This window comes from Embiotoca jacksoni, unplaced genomic scaffold (genome assembly GCF_022577435.1).
Source record: "Embiotoca jacksoni isolate LCO1_2020_lvr unplaced genomic scaffold, fEmbJac1.0.p SCAF_42, whole genome shotgun sequence".
Lineage (NCBI taxonomy): Eukaryota > Metazoa > Chordata > Actinopteri > Embiotocidae > Embiotoca > Embiotoca jacksoni.
The window spans coordinates 1,652,827-1,673,926 of record NW_027185395.1 but is presented as its reverse complement, the minus strand read 5'-3'; the positions used below and the strand labels follow the sequence as shown (position 1 = coordinate 1,673,926).

Here is a 21,100-nt window from a genome sequence, read left to right as displayed (position 1 = left end):
CTTCCCAAAAGCCACAAAACGTATTTGTTTTATACACAAATTTCCTTTAAGTGACTGTTGAGCAAACAGTTCGCAAACTTAGCTTAAATACATGTAAAGCTGCTGTGGAGCAATTTAATTATTAATTTAAAGTTGTGTTTGTGTCCATCAGACAAACAGCGAAGACATTGAACCAAAACATTGAGGTTACAGTGCAGAAAACCAAAACAACGAGCTAAAAACGCAGAGTCTGGATGGTAATTCTTTGGGGGTTCCTCACTGTTAGCAACACCTTTCACTTTCAGAAGTAGTCATGTGACGACCCACAATGCAACAGTGGAATTTGTTTCAGCCCTGGTGACACAAAAAGATCCAGAAAAATAGGAAAGTATCAGATGAACGACAGCTGGCTGCAAATTTCAAACTTAGTTTGTCAGTCAGACTCTGACAGTGATGATTTCAGCAACCAGCCTTAATTAGTCCCGCCCCCCACAACCCAGGCTCCGCCTCTTTGCCCACTGTTGGATTATAGGGAGGTAAAAAGTCAAGATGGCAACCAGGGACTGAGCTTCAAAACTGCCATTTGGTGAAACCAACATGTGACGTTACGAAAGGCTGCATCCACTTTTATAAAACGTATAAATTAGAGAGAAAAATTGAAATAAATACATTTAAAAAAGCATCTAAACAACACAAACAGAAGCAAAAAACAATGACAGATTTGTAACTCACGTTGCTTTTATTCTATTAACAACTGATTGTATTGTTTCCATCAATCAGTCCATCAGACTTTATTCATATCGCAGCTTTCTAACAAAGCACATGGACTTCAAAGTGCTTTTTGAGCGATGGACTAAATGTAGGATGTTAAAAATGGATTAGAGAACACTGCACACCATTTGTTGTCACTGTTGGTGTTTTTTTACTGAAATATAAATGTCTGTTTGTTTGGCAGCACCCCAACATTTTTTAATTTTACTTGTGAACTAAAATAACAACAATTGATTGAACCAAAATGGAGAATAAGAGAAAAAACAAGAAGTGAGAGAGAGAGGGCGAGAGAGAGGGAGGTGGATGACATCAAACTCCTCTGAGGCCATTTCCTCATCAGCTCGATGACATCACTGAGTCACCACCGATTGTGATTGGTCAGCCCGTTTGTTCTGGTAAACAAATTGAGATACATTACTGTGTGTGTGTGTGTGTGTGTGTGTGTGTGTGTGTGTGTGTGTGTGTGTGTGTGTGTGTGTGTGTGTGTGTGTGTGTATATGTATGTGTAAGCGGGCAGAGAGACCTTTGTCCGGTGATGTCACCACAGACCGTGTGGACATACAGATTATACACTGATAAAACATCTCTCTTTGCGCACGCACGCACACACACACACACACACACACACACACACACACACACACACACACACACACACACACACACACACACACACACACACACACACACACACACACACACACACACACAGATTCAATGATTGCACACTCTGAGTCCCTCTTTGTTTCTCACTGCATCAGTCACACACACATCTATGTTCAATGTGAAATCCTTCAGTTCTAATTTAAAACACCTTCATATTAACACTGAGATTGAAGATTGATTGAATAATTAACTTTAAGGCATTAAAACGAGTCCAATGAATGAATGTGTGGTTGGTTGTTGTGTTTTAGGACAAAAATGGAGCTCTATAGCACAAAAGACTAAGATCTATCCGGCATATTCTGTGAACCATGACCGTGTGGAACCGATGTTTTGGCCGTCCATCCGATAGTTGTTGGACATTTCCATCCGGACCAACCAACAGGACAACATTTGTGTTTATGAAATAACTTTTCTTGCTATTTTCGTGGCTCAACATGAACCCGGCTGTGCTCAGACAGGCGGTACGGCATAACAAACTGTGTTGGTAAAGATGTGTTCGTGCAGTGCATTTTTGGTTGGCATTTTAAGGTGATATTGCTCTTTTGTTTCCGCCAGCTCAAACCAGGTCAAAGTGCAGCGCTGCCAACGAGGGGCTATTTCCGTGGCTTCAGTGTGCCGAGCCCACATTAACGAGTCTATCCAAAAGCCCACCGACAGGTTTGGTGGATGTTCTACTTATTTCATCCCACTCACATAAATCATTTAAACAAGTTTATTTGAACACAACCCAAGCTCACTCTTGTCTATTGAATTGGATGTGATTCATTCAATCATGACACAGTAGCCAATCACACATTAAAACTGAAGGCGATTGGAGTTCACCATCAATGAATTGCAATTAATTTACACATAGAGAGACAACAATTCAAAAGCCTACTGATCTGGTTTCGTTATCCAGCCAGTGTGAGACACGGAGAGTGACACTGCACTATTACACAGTTAGTCCTATTCACACACGACAGCTTAGGCCATTTAATTAATAATTAGAAAGTAAATTATTCACACTCAAAGCTCATGATGCAGTTTATTCATTAACACCACAACATCAGTGACATTTGGAGCACACTGCTCTTCATCAGTGTTTCTAATAAATGAATCACATCGGGAGCTTTGAGTGTGCATGATTTACTTTTGCTTTCACTTTCACATCTTTGCAGCAGCAGATTTCAGTATATTAAATGAGTGTTCTTTGTTTACTTTGACATTTAAATAATGATGAAATAGCAAACAAAGTTATGAGTTAAAAGATCCACATTTCCAACACATGACACCAATAGTTGATATGCGACCTCAACACCCCCCCCCCCCCCCCCCTCCCGCTTCCTACACTGGGCAGCTTTTATATTATTAGTTACAACTTGCCGAGCTGATTTAACATCATCAGCCGGTGTCGGTCCGCTCATACACTCACAGCACCGACACATCTGTGTTTACGGGTCTGAACCTGCTGGATAAGTATGTCAGTCTCCGCCTGCGTAAAGTTTGGGTGGTGGTCTGCTTCTTGTCCAGCTGTTATGAAATTGACAATATGCTGCAGCACAGCGGTTTTAAAAAGGAATGATGAGCTGATTTGATTGGCCACTTTCTAATTATTAAGTCGCTTCTGTTTGTATTCACCAAAACACCAAACAAGTTGGCTCCATCTTCATGCGCTCCCAGCACACACAACTTAGACCTGCTGCACTTAGACTCATCAAAATAGAGCCCCCAAGGTTAACTTGTGGGCGGGGCTTCCCATATAATAGAGCTGTAGGTGTAGAATTACATCTAAACCACTTTAAGGCTTATAATCTTTTTAGAGATGAGTTTTTAGCTTTCCCCGGCATTGTCTTTAATCAATGAGTTTAATCAATGCCAGCAGAGGAACTCCTGAAATGCAGATTTACTGTTTCTCGGGGGTCTTTGTCAGCTAAATAAGTTTTGGACTACGGGACACAATATAAGTAAAACAAAGGTGTGGCTATGGGCTCTGGAGACAGAAGTAACAGTGAATCTACACCACTTCAACATTTCACAGTTAAAAGAATAAAGTGTTTAATTGAAACAAGATTTCAAATAATAAATGCTGCCATGTTTCTCAGCTGCCTGACACACGAACACGAATACTAATACTCACACTGTATTGTTGTATTGTTAAAGAGACATCAGGAGATAAATTCTCACATTCATTCATGTTCAGTTACGACTGAATGTGTGTGAGAGAAACAGAAACAGAGTGGCTTCAGTCTGCTGCTCCGTTTCCGGTTATCTCCTCAAAACGGAAGGAGGAAAGCATCGTGGTGCATTAAGCACGACCACACACACACACACACACACACACACACACACACACACACACACACACACAGGCGTATAGTAGTGGAGTGCTGATTGCTAAGTGCTACAATGCCGTGTGTCTGAGTGCTGAGATATGATGCATCAAGTGTGTTTGCCCGGCTGCCATGCTGGACTTCAGCATACTTATATATATATAATATATATATATTGAAATATTGCGGTATATATATATATATATATATATATATATATATATATATATATATTTATTTATTTATTATTATTATTATTATTATTATATATATTATTTTTTTAATATATATATATAAATATATATTTTATATATATAAATATATATTTTATATATATATATATATACATATATGTATATTATATATACCGCAGTATTTCAACATCTACAACACTGTCTTCATGTATCGGTCAGTATTTCAACATCTACAACACTGTCTTCATGTATTGGTCAGTATTTCAACATCTACAACACTGTCTTCATGTATCGGTCAGTATTTCAACATCTACAACACTGTCTTCATGTATTGGTCAGTATTTCAACATCTACAACACTGTCTTCATGTATCGGTCAGTATTTCAACATCTACAACACTGTCTTCATGTATCGGTCAGTATTTCAACATCTACAACACTGTCTTCATGTATTGGTCAGTATTTCAACATCTACAACACTGTCTTCATGTATCGGTCAGTATTTCAACATCTACAACACTGTCTTCATTAAACAAGCACACAAGAGCCGTATCAAAGAAACACTTCCTGTCCAGTAGACGCTTTGAATGAGGAAGTTTGTAGGAGAACGGTAGAAGGTGTTGTGATCTCCAGTGAAACTATAACAGCTCACAGTGAACAGCTGATCCGACAGTACCACAGTTAGTCTCTGGGTCAAATGTACTTTATGGTGGATTTCTTTACTTTGCTGCTTAACATAAAATTTTAAATATCTTTGGTTTCCTCTTAACAAGCCAAGAGATCCAACAAGACTTGATGTCCGAGGAATCTTTGGAACATGAGCGTCTGATCCAGAGTGATTTTGTGGCCTTCCTCTATCCAGATTTATCAGTTAGCACTCACATGATACTTCTGTTGATCCATTGATTTTTTTTTTTTTTTCTCTACATTGTCATTTTGAAATTTGATTTTTATTGAGATTAGTGTTTCCCAAAAAACATTCCAACCAAGACCGAGGCCTCGCTGCCTAATGTTTTTAAAAAAGGCATCAAGTTTAGGAAGCGATGTTACACTTTGTCATATCAATGATCATCTGTTACATTCACATCTCTGTATTTCAGTTTTTAAATCTGTTGGATGAATGCTAACTGGACTTCCACCAGTGACCTCCACTGGCTTAGTTGTGGTTAAGATCGATGCCAGAGTGGTCCAACTTGGGGCCCATGGCCCAAGTTTGGTCCGGACCCTCTTAGTTTTGGCCCACCACAACATGTGACAAGCTGGTGCTTATTGTGTTTATTCTTAAGTGCTGTAAGATCCCAACCAGAGAGACGACCAACTGTAAATTTTATGCAGCTGAAAGTTCATATTTGTTGTGCGGCTCTAGAGCTTCTTTATTAAAGTAGAATGTCAGTGGTTTTGCAGGAATGCAAATTTATTGGGTGTTATGTATTGTTATTATGCATTATAATAATAATGCGTAATATTGCATATATTAAAACTTATCAAATAACATGAAAATTATCCCTCAATACATAACATTAAACAATATGGTTTTAATTAAGGTGAAAATTTAGAACTTCCTATGATGCAAAATGTTTTACTACTTACCATTAAAAGCCCCTGAGGATATATAATACAATCAATCCATTCGTCAATAAAATTCTTTTTGAATTTGATGTACTTATTAATCCTAAATAAAAAACCAAAGTCTGCAAACAATCTAAACCTGTTGATGTGTAAATCAGGAAAAACCTGGTGCTATTAAACCCTTAAATTCTGCTTGATTTGTTTGTGAAAATCTTTTTACATTATAGGGGTTTTAAGCAAGTATTGGTAGTTTAAAACATTCTATTGTAACTCCATCTTAAATTAAATTAAGATGTTTAGTTTGTTGGAGTAAATTAAGAATATTCAGTGGAATTTTAAGTAATCTGAGTTTCATAGTGATCGCTGCAGGGTTTTCAAAAAAATACACAATATATAGGCCTTATACTTTTATTTAAAGCAGTGGACGATGGAGGGACAGAATCAAACGACAGTTAACAGTCCTGATTATTGGGGTGGAGGTGTGTGACATCATGACGACATCACACCACATTAACTGTGTCACGGCTAATTAATGACTGAGTCCAAACATCGCTCAGCCCTGCCGGCTCACGTCCGAGTGTCCGAGCATCCAAATGTTGGCGCCACACACAAGCAGCGAAGTGTATGTTGAAGGGCGACTTTACTACTTACCCTGCACTTATATGCCCTCTGTGTAATGGATACCAAGGCTTAAGTGGTAATGGTGCAATAAAAAAAGAAGCAGAGAGAGAGAGAGAGAGAAGGAAGAGGAGAGACGGAGAAAGGTAGGAGGGGCAGGAAGATGAAGGCGAGGAAACAGAAAGGAAAAAAACTGAGGAGAAGAAGGAGTTAGGGAGGCAATGAGGAAAAGGAAGACAATGGAGAGGAGAGCTGAAGAGATAATAGAGACAAAAGAGAGAAAACTAGGAGGAGACACATGATGGATGAGACACAGAAAGAACAAAAGATGAACCAAAACAGAAAAAGATGATCGTGATGGAGGAAACACAAAAGAAAAGGGAAGACAAAACCAAATAACACACAAAGTCTGAGAAGGAGAGACATTAGAGGAGGAAGATGCTGAGAGATAAAACTCTCCAGTTGATGCAACCTTTTGTGCGACAAATGATTTTTTTCTTCCAGAATGAAGCGTGTCTGTCTGAGTCCTGACAGACATCTGTGGCTTTATATTCAGCGTTATTGATCCTCAAACTCTCCGTTTGTTTTCATCTCTCTGTCTTTACTTCACCTTATTTTGTATGTCTGCTGTCCATCACAGATTCAGACAGAGGGACATTAAAATGCTAAAATGTCTGTTAGCCCCGAGGCTCAGAATTAGCTGTTAGCTGCAATTTAGTCCGAACTCTGGGTTTTACTACGGTGGTGGACAGCGTAGACTGGACTGTTTGATATGAGTGAACTTATTTTCTTATGTGAGGTTTCTGCAATGTAGCACAAGTATGTAGAGTATCACATGCTAACATTAGCCTTAGCAGATCCATTTATCGATTCATTTCTTAAGCTGATGTCACTAACAACAGCTTCTGCTGCTTGTTGATTGGTTGGAGTGTTAAACACAGTTTTTTACTGGATTCCATCAAATTCCTACATACACTTACATATCAACCCAGTATCGTGGCAAAGCGTCAAATAGACACGCTTCAGGTTGTCTCTGCGTAACAGTTACAGGTTTTCAAAGCGTGAAACTTACACGCACGTACATGTCATGTCATGTCATGTGACATAGGATCACGTGACAAGGTCAAGGGTGCATTTTTTGTTGTTGTGTGAAACGCCATAATGTAATTTAAACACTGCACGTAACTAAAAGTAAAACCTTAAGACATTGTGATGCTGTGGATTCACACCTGCTCATATTGAACTATTTCTGTGATGTGTAGTACATAGTTTATTATCATATATCATATTAGTGTGCACTAAGGGTTGGGAAGGGAAAGAAAAAATTTGTCTAAATTTAAATGAATATAAGATCATAAAATGTTGTCAGGACAGTCATGAAAGTTTGGATCAACAACCTTAACTGTGTCACGCTCGACAGCTACTTTTAACAAACACCATTTCCCACGAAGTCCTTTCAGTGGCAACAAAGCTGCAAGTCGTCCGCGTCTCGAGCATCTGAGAGAAAAGGTACTTTCATATCAATCCAGCTGACAGGACGTATGTTTTTCTCACTGTACACACTTATAGTGGGGAAGCTGAGGGTCAGATGGTAGAGGGGTTGCCTAGTAACCGAAAGGATCGCTGTTGCAGATATCACATAAGGATGACATTAATAGGAATTTGCGAGAAACAAACAGACAGGATTACGTATAATATGCAAACTTTGAAACTTCACGGGAGATGTAGTTTTGTATGTTACCTGAAGCTGGTGGAAGAGAACGTGAACTTTCTCTGTTTGTCATTTTTGGAAAGCTCGGGGTCATCGTGTACTCCAGCCAGTATATTTTCCGAGCTGTCGCATTACCTGAAATAAATTTGTCACTACTTTGTGAGTACCTCGTCCATTTCGTTTTATATATTGCATTGTGGGAATTGGTGTCCATCAGCAGCAGGACTCTGGCACGGCCCTGTGGAGACTGAGGCTGTCACGGAGCGGCTGCCAGCCTGTGATCTATCTTTATTGTGAAGATGAAAACAGTCTGTAATGACTCTGCTGAGCTCCCCGCTCTCTGTCTGTAAGATGAAACCGAAGCTCGCTGGCTCGCCCGCTTCCTCTGTCAACTTTTATTCTTAATAATGAACTTTATTTCTATATCACAGTTCATGCATTAAATGAAGCACAGAATGATTTACACTAAAAGTAATGGGGGGAAATTTTTTTCATAAAAACTAAACTACTCATTTAAATGATTTTGGGAGCAGTGTGTTGTAATTTATGGGTCAGCAACGTGTGAGCAGCTATGACAATTATAATGCTTTCTTATAACAAAACACAAAGCAACACCATATACTGAACAATAAAGGCCAAAGTCAAACCCTGAATGACACCACTGCTGCGTTTCAAATTGCGTATTTGTGCATCGGTGTGTTCACACTGTCAGTACAGAAATATCAGTCCACTACAAGTACCAGGACGGTGCTCTCAAAACGGTAAAAAAAAAGGAAAAATTCTGGACACTTTCCACCCTAAACTGTCGGCATCTTGGCTTCGTAGGGGAAGGGGGCGGGGCCACCGACGTAAAGGATTTTCAAATTAAAAGCGTGAGGAAGCTGCAGCTGTTCCTGAACACAAAGTGGAGGGTTTTTTTTCCATTGCTGCTGCTGGATAGAAGAATCAGTGTTAAAAACAGAGGACACAAAATCCTGTTGACTTCTGGCTAAAATACCTCATCTAAGCAGTGTAGGACTTTCTTTTTAAATTTAAAAAATATGTTTTACAACCAGAGCTGAAACGTGTTGATGTTGTCTTTAGGTCTGCATCCTTCTCTATTCTTGCTCAATGCAACATCCCCTCCCCCCTCCAGTGTTTCTTCATTTCCAATCTCTTTTCCAACCCCTCATTACCCCCCACCCCCCATCTAATCCATTCCTCCTTTCTCTGCTTCCCTCTCTCTTCTGCTCTCCATCCTTTCCTCTCAATTTCCATTTCTCCTCCCTGACCTCTCTGCTCTCCCTGCCGCTTCTCCTGTTTCTCCGTATTCACTTTGAATGGCTGCTTCAATAAAACATGGCCTTGATGTTTTTATCGATGTATAGCGGCCCTTGACTCTTAAAACCTCTGTATAATACATCGACGAGTTTGCTGTGAGTGTTAGCAGCTCTTGAGTCTCGGCACTTGACTCAACCTCCCATTCAGGTGAACAGAGAAAAGGCTTGAAGGTGGAATAATGCCTCTCAGCTGCCGTATTGGAAGACTTAACCTCTTGGTCAGAGGTGGGTGAGGACACCCGATTGGGTTTTTAAACTGTTCAACACAGATGTGAGTAATATCTGTATGTGATGTCTGATCCAGACACATAAACCTCTTTTTTTTATTTGAAATGTTTCAACACATAGCACTTTGTAGTTTGGCTTTCTTGAAGAAAATTGTACTTTCTTGATTCTTGTTCTGGGTCTGTACCCTCATGTTTGAATGCTGTTGTAAGTCGCTTTGGATAAAAGCGTCAGCTAAATGAAATGAAATGTAATGTAACAGTGGTTCTGCTGCAGTGACCTGCTGTTGAATATCATGAATTATCAGTATTTATGACCAAATCAGAACCAATTCACATGAGCTCCTCTAATTGGTTAATGAGAGCTCATTTTCCTTGAAGCTGATATACAATATGTATGTGATTGCTTTAAAAGCCTTCTGAAAGACTGCAAAAGCAGTGAATGATTGTGATGTTGTTGAGGATGATGATCAGGGAGATTGAGGATGAAGATGGTTGTGACTGGCAGTGATGAATGAGATGATGATCAGGATGATGAAAATGGCTATGAGCATAGTTACAGTGGAGATGATGATGATGATGATGATGATGATGATGATGATGTACTGAGCATTATTGTGATGTGGCCGATGTGAAAACTAAGTATTTTACGGCAAAGCGTGAAACAGACACACTTTGGGCCGTCTAGGCGTGAAAGTTACACGTTTTGAAAGCATGAAGCCTACACGCATGTAAATGTCACAGACTCACATTCGGGACGATGAGGTTAAAAATTTGTTGTTTTCTAACTGCAACCATGTTGTTTTTCCTTTCATCAACCATGTGCTTATATCGTAACTCCAACCATGTGTTGTTGTTAAAAGTAAAATTTTCCTGTAAATCACACGGCTCTACACATGCAGTCGGTTTTATTTTTGTCCACGACAGGAAAACGTGAAACTGTCATGCCTAGACAGGCCAAAGCGTGGCTATTTCACTCTTTGCTGTAATGGACCGGCGTGTCTATTTCATGTTTTGCCGTGATACCAAGTTGGATGGGATGGTGGTGAGGATTATCTTGGTGGATAAAAATGGTTGTAACGTTTGATGATTATTGTCATGAGACTGCTTGAGACTGTGATGAAGACTGTGATGAAGACTACATCTGATGGTGATGAGAATAGTTACACTGGTGTGGAGGCTGGCGGATGATAAATGTCATGAAGAGCGGAATGAGAAATACCTTAACCCCGCACAAGGCGAGGTAGAACAGTCATCGTGATGAGATTGATTCCTCTGACGATGAGCACAAAGAACATGACGCTGAAGATTCTTCACTATTTTAAAAGATTCTGTTATTTACATTCTTTATGTTGGGGAATGATTGCATACAAAGTCAATGCAAAGACACAAATATCTGCGAATTCGTGGCGGGCGACACAAGGACGAGAATTATGCGAGTTGAAAATATTAAACTTGAACATCCGTACTCACGCGAGTAACACAAGGCAGAAATTCACTTCATGTTTGGTCTGAACGCAACATAAGAGTGAAACGAGAAGATCGATATCAGAGTCGTGTGTGTTATGTGTGTGTTGGGCTCATGGCGTGGTTAGTCTAGCATGAAGACTGGGAGGAAACAGCTGGCCATAACTTCTACCTTATCACCGACTATCACTGTGTGCTGGTTGTTTGATCTGAACTCAACAGTTCCAGTTACATGCTGCAATCATTTCTTGAGGAAAAGTAGTTTATTTATCCAGTGTGTCCGTCAGCCAGTGCACCTTAAGGCTGGGTGGAGAAATCGATTCACATCAACAAAAATTATTTTTATTATGATGTTAGTTGATGATATTTATGTTGATGGAATGAAGAAGGTCAAACTCAACAGAAAGGACCCCCGGACAGTGTACAGCACCTCCTGGTCTGACCGTTATCAGATTGTTCAGTACGCAGATATCATTACACATCTGTCCCAGATATATGGAGGCAAGGAGGACAACTGGGCAACTTGCACCTACTAGTAGACCAGAAAGTTACATCAACTGCAACCTTTAGTAGCCGTAATAACTATGACAGGAACTAAGGATGGGGTCAAGATAAAAGATAAAGAGTGACACAGTCCACATGGGGAGGTGGAGATGGTTGGATGGTTCAAAAACAGGAGCCGAAAACGAAAGTCAACCTTGACTGCTTTTAAGATTCGTAGGCTATGTTCAGACTGCCGGCTGAAATCTGATGTTTGTCATATCCAGATTGATTTTTGAAAGTCTGAACAAATATTAAATGCGATTTTTTTTTTTTTTTTTTTTTTTTAAACCACATTTGGAGGTGTTTTGAAATGTGATTCCAATCAGTTTTCTACAGATTTCTTAAGTCACTCACGATGCGGCACACGGTGATGATGTCATTTTCAGAGACAGAGTGAGCAGAATCTATGCTACCGTTTTCTTGCTTAGTAGCATTATTGCTGGGTTATTATTTGAAATGTTTCAACACTGATACGATACCGAAGCCAAATACCAAAAGGAAGCTTTTTGACCCCTTCATCCTTCTTTTATTCATAACCCTGCTTTTCATGTAACTGAAGAAACCAAATGTCTCACATGAAAAACTGCCTCAATATTATAGTGCAAAACTAGCAAAATTGTCGTTTAAATCGGAAACTATTTACTTGGCAGAGGTGTGCGATATTGACAAAAAATGATATTGTGAGATGATATTTTGCATTCTTAAAAAATGTCTTTGCATAAATCTTATATTGTACCGCCTTGTTTCATCTTAACAGTCAGAATTGACACCATATCTTTAGCGATGTAATTGGTGACAGCTCAACAGAGTTTTTGTGCAGGTACCTCGGTTGGTTCAGGCCGGTTATAGAAAGCTGACTATCGCTCATATTCTGTCCGGCGGTGGGACAGGACAGTTGTCAGACTGTCTCTGACATCATACGATGTCCGACGTAGCAGAATGCCGTCATTTGAACAATCTCAGTTTTTCAAAGCCAAACCACCTCCAGAAATAGACACGTAGGTCCACTACAGCAAAACATGAAATAGCCACATTTAGGGCTGTGTCACTGTGAAAGTTACATGTTTTGTAAGCGTGAAACATGCACACACGTAAATGTAACGTCAGGAAAAATCATGTCACCAAGGCAACAGCCGGAGGGGTGGCTTGGTGGTATTAATCACATAGTCCCATACTGGACGACGAGGTTCGATTCACTAACCCCACGTGTTTATTGAGTAACCCTAACCAAGTGTTTATTTAGTAACCCCAACCATGTATTTATTTAGTAACCCCAATCAAGTGTTTATTTAGTAACCCCAATCAAGTGTTTATTTAGTAACCCCAACCATGTGTTTATTTAGTAACCCCAACCATGTATTTATTTAGTAACCCCAACCATGTATTTATTTAGTAACCCCAACCATGTATTTATTTAGTAACCCCAACCATGTTCATTAAGTAACCCCAACCATGTGTTTATTTAGTAACCCCAACCATGTGTTTATTTAGTAACCCCAACCATGTGTTTATTTAGTAACCCCAACCATGTTTATTTAGTAACCCCAACCATGTGTTTATTTAGTAACCCCAACCATGTATTTATTTAGTAACCCCAACCATGTGTTTATTTAGTAACCCCAACCATGTTTATTGAGTAACCCCAACCATGTTTATTGAGTAACCCCAACCATGTGTTTATTTAGTAACCCCAACCATGTGTTTATTTAGTAACCCCAACCATGTGTTTATTTAGTAACCCCAACCATGTTTATTGAGTAACCCCAACCATGTTTATTTAGTAACCCCAACCATGTATTTATTTAGTAACCCCAACCATGTGTTTATTTAGTAACCCCAACCATGTTTATTGAGTAACCCCAACCATGTTTATTTAGTAACCCCAACCATGTGTTTATTTAGTAACCCCAACCATGTATTTATTTAGTAACCCCAACCATGTGTTTATTTAGTAACCTCAACCATGTTTATTGAGTAACCCCAACCATGTGTTTATTTAGTAACCTCAACCATGTGTTTATTTAGTAACCTCAACCATGTATTTATTGAGTAACCCCAACCATGTGTTTATTTAGTAACCCCAACCATGTATTTATTTAGTAACCCCAACCATGTGTTTATTTAGTAACCCCAACCATGTTTATTGAGTAACCCCAACCATGTTTATTGAGTAACCCCAACCATGTGTTTATTTAGTAACCCCAACCATGTGTTTATTTAGTAACCCCAACCATGTGTTTATTTAGTAACCCCAACCATGTATTTATTTAGTAACCCCAACCATGTGTTTATTTAGTAACCCCAACCATGTTTATTGAGTAACCCCAACCATGTTTATTGAGTAACCCCAACCATGTGTTTATTTAGTAACCCCAACCATGTGTTTATTTAGTAACCCCAACCATGTTTATTGAGTAACCCCAACCATGTTTATTTAGTAACCCCAACCATGTGTTTATTTAGTAACCCCAACCATGTATTTATTTAGTAACCCCAACCATGTGTTTATTTAGTAACCTCAACCATGTTTATTGAGTAACCCCAACCATGTGTTTATTTAGTAACCTCAACCATGTGTTTATTTAGTAACCTCAACCATGTATTTATTGAGTAACCCCAACCATGTGTTTATTTAGTAACCTCAACCATGTGTTTATTTAGTAACCTCAACCATGTATTTATTGAGTAACCCCAACCATGTGTTTATTTAGTAACCCCAACCATGTATTTATTTAGTAACCCCAACCATGTGTTTATTTAGTAACCCCAACCATGTGTTTATTTAGTAACCCCAACCATGTTTATTGAGTAACCCCAACCATGTTTATTGAGTAACCCCAACCATGTGTTTATTGAGTAACCCCAACCATGTTTATTGAGTAACCCCAACCATGTTTATTGAGTAACCCCAACCATGTTTATTGAGTAACCCCAACCATGTGTTTATTTAGTAACCCCAACCATGTGTTTATTTAGTAACCTCAACCATGTGTTTATTTAGTAACCTCAACCATGTATTTATTGAGTAACCCCAACCATGTGTTTATTTAGTAACCCCAACCATGTGTTTATTTAGTAAGTGTTTTTGCTACAAGTTTCATTTTCTTGTAATTCACATGGTTCAAAAACTGCAATACGTCAAATTTTTCGTCCACTACATGAAAATGTGTAACTTTCACGCCTAGACAGCCCAAAGCGTGGTTATTCCACATTTTGCTGTAGTGGATGGCGTATCTGTTTCATGCTTTGCCGTGATACTGGGTTGGAATGATTCACGTGTAGTAATTAAATTGACGCAGATTTTAAGGCTGGTGTTGCCTATATTTTGTCTATTGGCACTGTTCCTTTATTTTTAGGCCGGCAGGCTGGATTTACTCGTGTTGTGGTGACCATGTATGTACGCTCAATGTGCAGGTGCAGTAGTATATCCTACTAGGCTACATGACACATGCATTGACTCTGAAGGTGTACTTTTGGTTGTTTTTTACAAAGTAATTAACAAACACAATAATGTCAGCTACCACGATCAAGAAACAACAATTTAGATGTAATCATAGACAAATATCACGGGCCTCTATTTGAGGAAATAAATTAAATAGAGATTTGATGCCAACTTTCTACTTGCTACAGTGATATGGATACAAATTAATTTTATTGGTACTATAAAAGGTTTGTGGTTCAATGCCAAGCACTAATTAAGATATCATTATGAAGATAATCACGACACAGATGACTGCATTAGTAAACAATGTGCAGAACAGGATTTTATGGGGATTTTAGATGCTGATTCTGTAACGATGACTACAGATTACGTACTTTTATAATAATGATGTTTGTAACTATGATCATGTAATAAAAGAGGCTAAGCAGGTAAACTGTGACAGAGCAGCACGACAGCTGATTCATGAGAGAAAAAAAACGTAAAAGACGAGCGATTCTCCGTATTTTTATTCTGCTGATCTCGTGTGCGGTTGGAGACGCATTTAGCAACACCGATGTCTATGAGAGAGGCTGACAGCGCTGATGAAAGGCGGAAGTACTGTGCATTATTGATCCTATTGATTCAGCCCTTACCTCTAAAGAACACCCCCCTTCCCCATCTTTACTCTCAAACCGGTAAACCTTTTGAATAATATAATTGTGTGTTTGATCCTCACTGTAACCTCGACCAGAAGAAAAAAAGCCTGATTGAATCACTCAAGCGTGCTCCCTCTCCATTGACGGCGGACCGGGTTTATGTGTGGGTGGGTGATTCTGATTGCTCCCTTTTTACACGTAGATGTGTCTGCACTTTTTTTTTTCTTTGTGAAAAAAACCTCGTCTGGGGTGAACTGCTGCTGAGCTGCTTTTCATCGAGCTACAGTAAGCAGAAAACCAGAGGCAGAGAGGACATTCAAAATGTATTTGCAATATGGGAAACGGTGTTGCATCGGTTTTTAAAATAAATTTGTTGACCTGGTACTCCTGCAGCTCGTACTGTACAACAGTCAAAATACATATTGTGTCATTACAGTGTGAAGATGTGTTTAAAAGGCTCTTCTATATCTTTCTGGGAGGAAATCTGCATATTGTGTCTTTTCGGTCGGCCGATGCGTTGCTATATTATACTGCAACCCACTATCACAGCAAGGCGTGAAATAGACACGCAAGTCCACTACAGCAAAGTGTGAAATAGACACACTTTGGGCTGTCTAGGAATGAAAGTTACACGGTTTGACAGCGTGAAACTTACATGCACATAAATGTCAAGGTCCTGCAACAGTGGCAACAAAGGGCATATTTTGTCAGCATTAGGAGGTAGCTTAGTGTAAGTATGGTGGCATTAGGGTCTGACTGCCGTGTGGGACGATGAGACAAGTGTAACGTGTAATCGTCACGCCTAGACAGGCCGAAGCATTGCTATTTCACATTTTGCCATGACACGTCATGTGCTGAACTTAACTTGTTGTCAGCATTGTGTTCAGCCGCAGTCGTGTTAACTCACCGTGCCATTCGATCAAGTTCACACAAGTGAGGCAACGTGGAGCTCACGGAGATGATGCAGATGAATGGGGAGCGTTTGTGTTCAGCTCATGGATGTATTAAAGGAGCTCTTCTTAAAGCATCCGGGGTTTAGCTGCAGTTAGAAATGACAACAATGGCTTTGTTTCAGCAAAATATCAGTGACTCAGCAAATGTGCCGAACATAAACATTTTAATGTTGTTAAAATGCTTTTGAAACACTGTTCATATATGTGTGATCGTGTATGACCAATTCATATTTTAATGTTATTAATATTATTACAAAATCATTACCGTGTGTTTTTTCTGGTTTTATCATTACTCTCTTGCCATTTTTCATCTTATTTCCCTATTTATTTTGTGGTTTCATTGTTTGCTTCTGTTTGCATTTGTCTTCGCTTAAAATTGATTTTTTTAATCATTACTTATAGTATTAATAGTTGATTCAAGAGTGGATTTTCTGCTTATCATTAGATCTGGTACATGGCACTGAACTAACAAAAAACATTTATCATAAAACCCAGTCAGTGTATTTCTTTGTCACCATTAAACACTGTGGACAAATACATTACCATTAGTAAATGAAGCAGTAAAAATAGAACTCATTAAAAGTGGTACGAGCAGGAAATGTTTGGGTTTCAGAGAAAAATAATCAGTTTAGTCAAATATTTTATCACAAAGATTGTCCAGTAAATAGTCAGGTCCGAAGTCCGAGAGTCATCTCGCATTTAGACTTTGAATTCACAAAACTGTGACACATTGTTTTGATTATTTTCTTGTAATTAATATTATAATAAGAACTTTGTTGTTTACAGCAAATATATATAAAACTAGTAAAACCAAATAAATAAGAAGCGATAAATGTGCCCCTAAAATAAATTTTAAAAAATAGGGAACAAACAAAGAAAATTAATAAATAGTGAAATAAGAAGGTACAGATATGAAGCTAGTCTACGAAACAGGTTTACTACATTATAAAGTAGTAAAGTGTGATTTAAAAGACGAGGCTGATGCTATTATTATTATATTATTATTATTATTGTTGTTTTTCATATCCGTTATCTATATTTAGTATCTGTTTTTTGTGACAGGAGATGATTCAAAGCGGATGTTTTGCTGTATTTTCTTTTAAACCCAATGTGTTTTGTGGTTCAGCGTTCTTCCTATTCAGAGATCAACGGTGCCTCCTGTCAGTGACAAACTGTAACTACAAGCTGACAGTGTGGCTGCTTCACTCATTTACCGAAGGAACAAGCAGAATCATTTCCTACATAAGTCATTTATCAGTTGACTACTTTTGTGATATTATGTGTTCAGATTTAACTCAGGAAATACTTCATATTTAAACTTTTTTCATCCTTTAAAAGTCTCTAAAATGGAGCCAAGAAGTCGTATCATGTTCTTATTATCATGTAAAAAAAAAAGCTGTCACCAGCCCACATGCATTTATTTTGAATTATAATGCAGATTCCAGCATTTCCAAAGACATCAAATATGTCCGAAAATATGTATAAAATCAGACACATGCAAAGTAGCAAAACAAAAAGCTGCAATCTTTCATTTGTATGTGTCGTCAAGTCGCTAAACGCTTTGATAAAAAGCTGAGAGGAGTGTGTGTGTGTGTGTGTGTGTGTGTGTGTGTGTGTGTGTGTGTTTACAGCGAGGGTAGTTTCCCCTTACATAATAGTTTTGTTACTGAATTGAGTCCTTAACCTGATTCGTATTGATCAGCCAGGCTCCGAGTCGTGCATACTTAATTCAAGGAGGTAATCAAATCAAACGCACCCAGACCTCCTCCTCTGCCTCGACTGACTGGTTTAACAACAGATATGTTTGGGGGGAGGTGTTAGTCTAGTTGTGTTTGTCTTTTTTTTGTGTGTTGATAAGAATGTCCACAATTTTATTGACTGTTACGCGTCACTGTTTTTTATTAAATAGATAGAGAAGCAAAATTTCTTAAAATTAATCATTTTTATACATTGAACATACAATTCATGTAAAAGCTTCCGTCTGGATATTTTTGACACATAACTGACAGGACATCATTTTTTATTGTTTTCTTTGACCTCGACTGCTGAACTCCGTGGCAGGAAAAATAATAATGATAAAAAAATCAACAACAAAAACCTGAAAACCACATATATAATATAATATAAGATGGTCACCTTGAACGAGCAATCTTTGATATTCATGAGATATTTAGCAGGCCTGTACGGAGCCTGGTCGAGGACGTACAGAGAAAAAACATGTAAACGTGTGCACGAAATACTAAATGGAGGCCGGGACAGGAAAGGTGACGGTCAGCAGCTCCTGCAGCGTATGAACCCGAGATGAAGCTCGTTTTCATGCATTTGTGCGTCAGATTTACTCTCGTACGCACGTTTTAATTCATTCGCAGTGGTTAGTAAAAGGCGATGACGGTGATATTGAGAGCTTGTGGATTATATCGTTGGGAACATGCTAACTTTGACTTCACAGTTGGTCTCTGACACTTCAAGCATGTTGTGTTGAGCCGTCTCTCTTTCCATATAAACTCATCTCGTGTGCACGAGATAGAAAATCGTGGCCTCAATTTAGTATTTCGTGCGCACGATTAAATGTGTGTCCTCTGCGGCGACTCCAGCAGGAGGTCTGGAAACTTGGTGGGCTGTTTTTCTGTCTGAGCTGTTTCATGGCTGTTGTCAACTGTTCCCGTACAATAACCACGTCATTTATTTCTCCATTTTGTGTAAAAGTCGCAGATTTTGGCCGTCCAGAAAGCCCGACTAAGCACTTTGAGTTCATCCAACATCCAAGACTGCCATTTCACGTCTACGAGGACAGAAACTTTTCTAAAACCATAAAGTCATGAGAACTAAGATGTAATTGGTTTGATTTATTTCGAACACAGACTATTTGGTCTGATCTGAAATGTTGTACAGCAGGTCTTCTTCTCAGCAGACATTCTGCTTGTCGCAGAAGGAAAAGGTCCAAATCTTAATAATAAAATGAAGCAGAATATCGGAGCCTTCGTTAAATATCAGCTGTTCTTTAGGCGGAAATGTCCGAATGTCTGGTCTGAGTGAGGATGACAGAAAGTAGCGTGTAACTGATTAATGCAGCTTCATACCAAGATAACACTCGACCACCTCATCACAGCTGGAATATGACTGTGAAGCCTCCAACATGAGAATGTTTCCTTCAGAAGAAAATCAAATAAAAAATACATCTGTCATCCGATATTGTTCACGTGGGAACGTGAGTGCAAACATGTACGCTGCCGAACAGAGCGGCGAGCTTCAGATGTTATTACACTCGGAGGGATTTCCTGCGATCAGAGCAGGATTCAGGTGTTATTGGTTGGAGCCAGATGGACAATTAGGAAAACGATTATTTGGAGAGTTTCACCTCCTCAACTTCTCCTCGTCATGGAAGCAGAAGACGCCTCATGAATCCAGACTGAATCATGACACCATGTTTTTCACAGGTTGACTTTTTACAAACCGACGAGGCTTCATTTATGTTCTCTGTCGTTTGTGCTTTTCAGTCGTCACCGTTTTCTTCACTTTCTGATGAATTAAAGAGTTTTAGCTTTTTAACCAAACAGGTTTGAGGTGAAAGTTACCAAAGTGTGAAATATCAGCGGCTGAAATGTCGTAACGAAGTTGAGTACTGAGACAGACAGCAGGTACATAAAGGTCTGTCAACAAGACCTTCTGTTTGTGTTTCATGTCAGAGATGCTGCGAAATCCTCCTCCAATATTTAACTTGTTCAAATACAAACACTAACTCATATTTTCCTGTCCTTCCCTCGTGTTCTTCCATTCCTCCTTCGCAGCGTGCAAACGGAAGGAACAGGACACAGCGAAGGACCGCAACAACACGCCAAAGAAGTCGCGGCTGGTCTTCACCGACCTGCAGCGGCGCACCCTGCTGGCCATCTTCAAGGAGAACAAGCGGCCGTCCAAGGAGATGCAGCTCACCATCTCGCAGCAGCTCGGCCTCGAACTCACCACCGTCAGCAACTTCTTCATGAACGCCCGCCGCCGCAGCCTGGACAAATGGACAGACGACGGAGGCAGCCCCGGCGCCCAATCTTCGGCGTCCAGCACTTGTACCAAAGCGTGATAATAGATGGCGAGGGGGGGGGGGGGGGGGGGGGACTACGGGGAGGAGTCTCGGGGTGGTGCGGGTGGAGGGGGGCGAGGGAGGCACGGGGAGGGACGACGGGGTCGAGGGAACGGGTCGAGGTTCCGTCGGAGAACCCAACTTTTTACATTCTTTTTATTTGATTGTCTGCTTTGCGTTCGTCGAGGTGACGACCTGAGAGAGGGGCTGCTCACTGCCACCACTTGTTGTAGCCAAACCGCCTTCTGCAAACTCATCGTCCGTCCACAAAGAAGCCGAAGGGTGAACTCATCTTTAAAACACACAAACCTCACTGAGAAAAACAACCGTTCACTGCAGATGTCTCCTTTAGGACACTAAGTTGACACGCTAGCCCAAATACCAAAGACTAGAAGGCGATGTAAGTTTTCTATTATGCAATATAAGCTAGGAACCAACCAAACAGGAAACCGAGGAAAGCTTTATGAGTACAGGAAGTGATTGAAGCTCTGGGATTAGAACATTTTCTGTGGAAATTTTGTGGTATTTTGACTCTCAAATGTCCAAAGACGATCGAGTTCTCGTTCAGAAGTTTAGTTTGAGAGGCTGCACAGCAGAATGTAGACGGCTGGCACAGTTTGAGA

General features: G+C 39.6%; 1 protein-coding gene across 2 annotated transcripts in view; it reads left to right on the top strand.

Moving 5' to 3' along the window:
- onecut2 (one cut homeobox 2) overlaps positions 1-20,485 on the top strand; it is a 40,380-nt gene extending 19,895 nt beyond the window's left edge. Inside the window, exons 2-3 of one of the 2 annotated variants that reach the window (XM_069169060.1) lie at positions 1,972-2,073; positions 20,188-20,485. In XM_069169060.1, coding sequence (XP_069025161.1) covers positions 1,972-2,073; positions 20,188-20,477 — 392 coding nt within the window. In that variant the 3' untranslated portion in view covers positions 20,478-20,485. The remainder of the gene's footprint in view (positions 1-1,971; positions 2,074-20,187) is intronic. The other variant, XM_069169062.1, reaches the window with a different exon arrangement.
- The last annotated feature ends 615 nt before the right edge of the window (positions 20,486-21,100 follow it).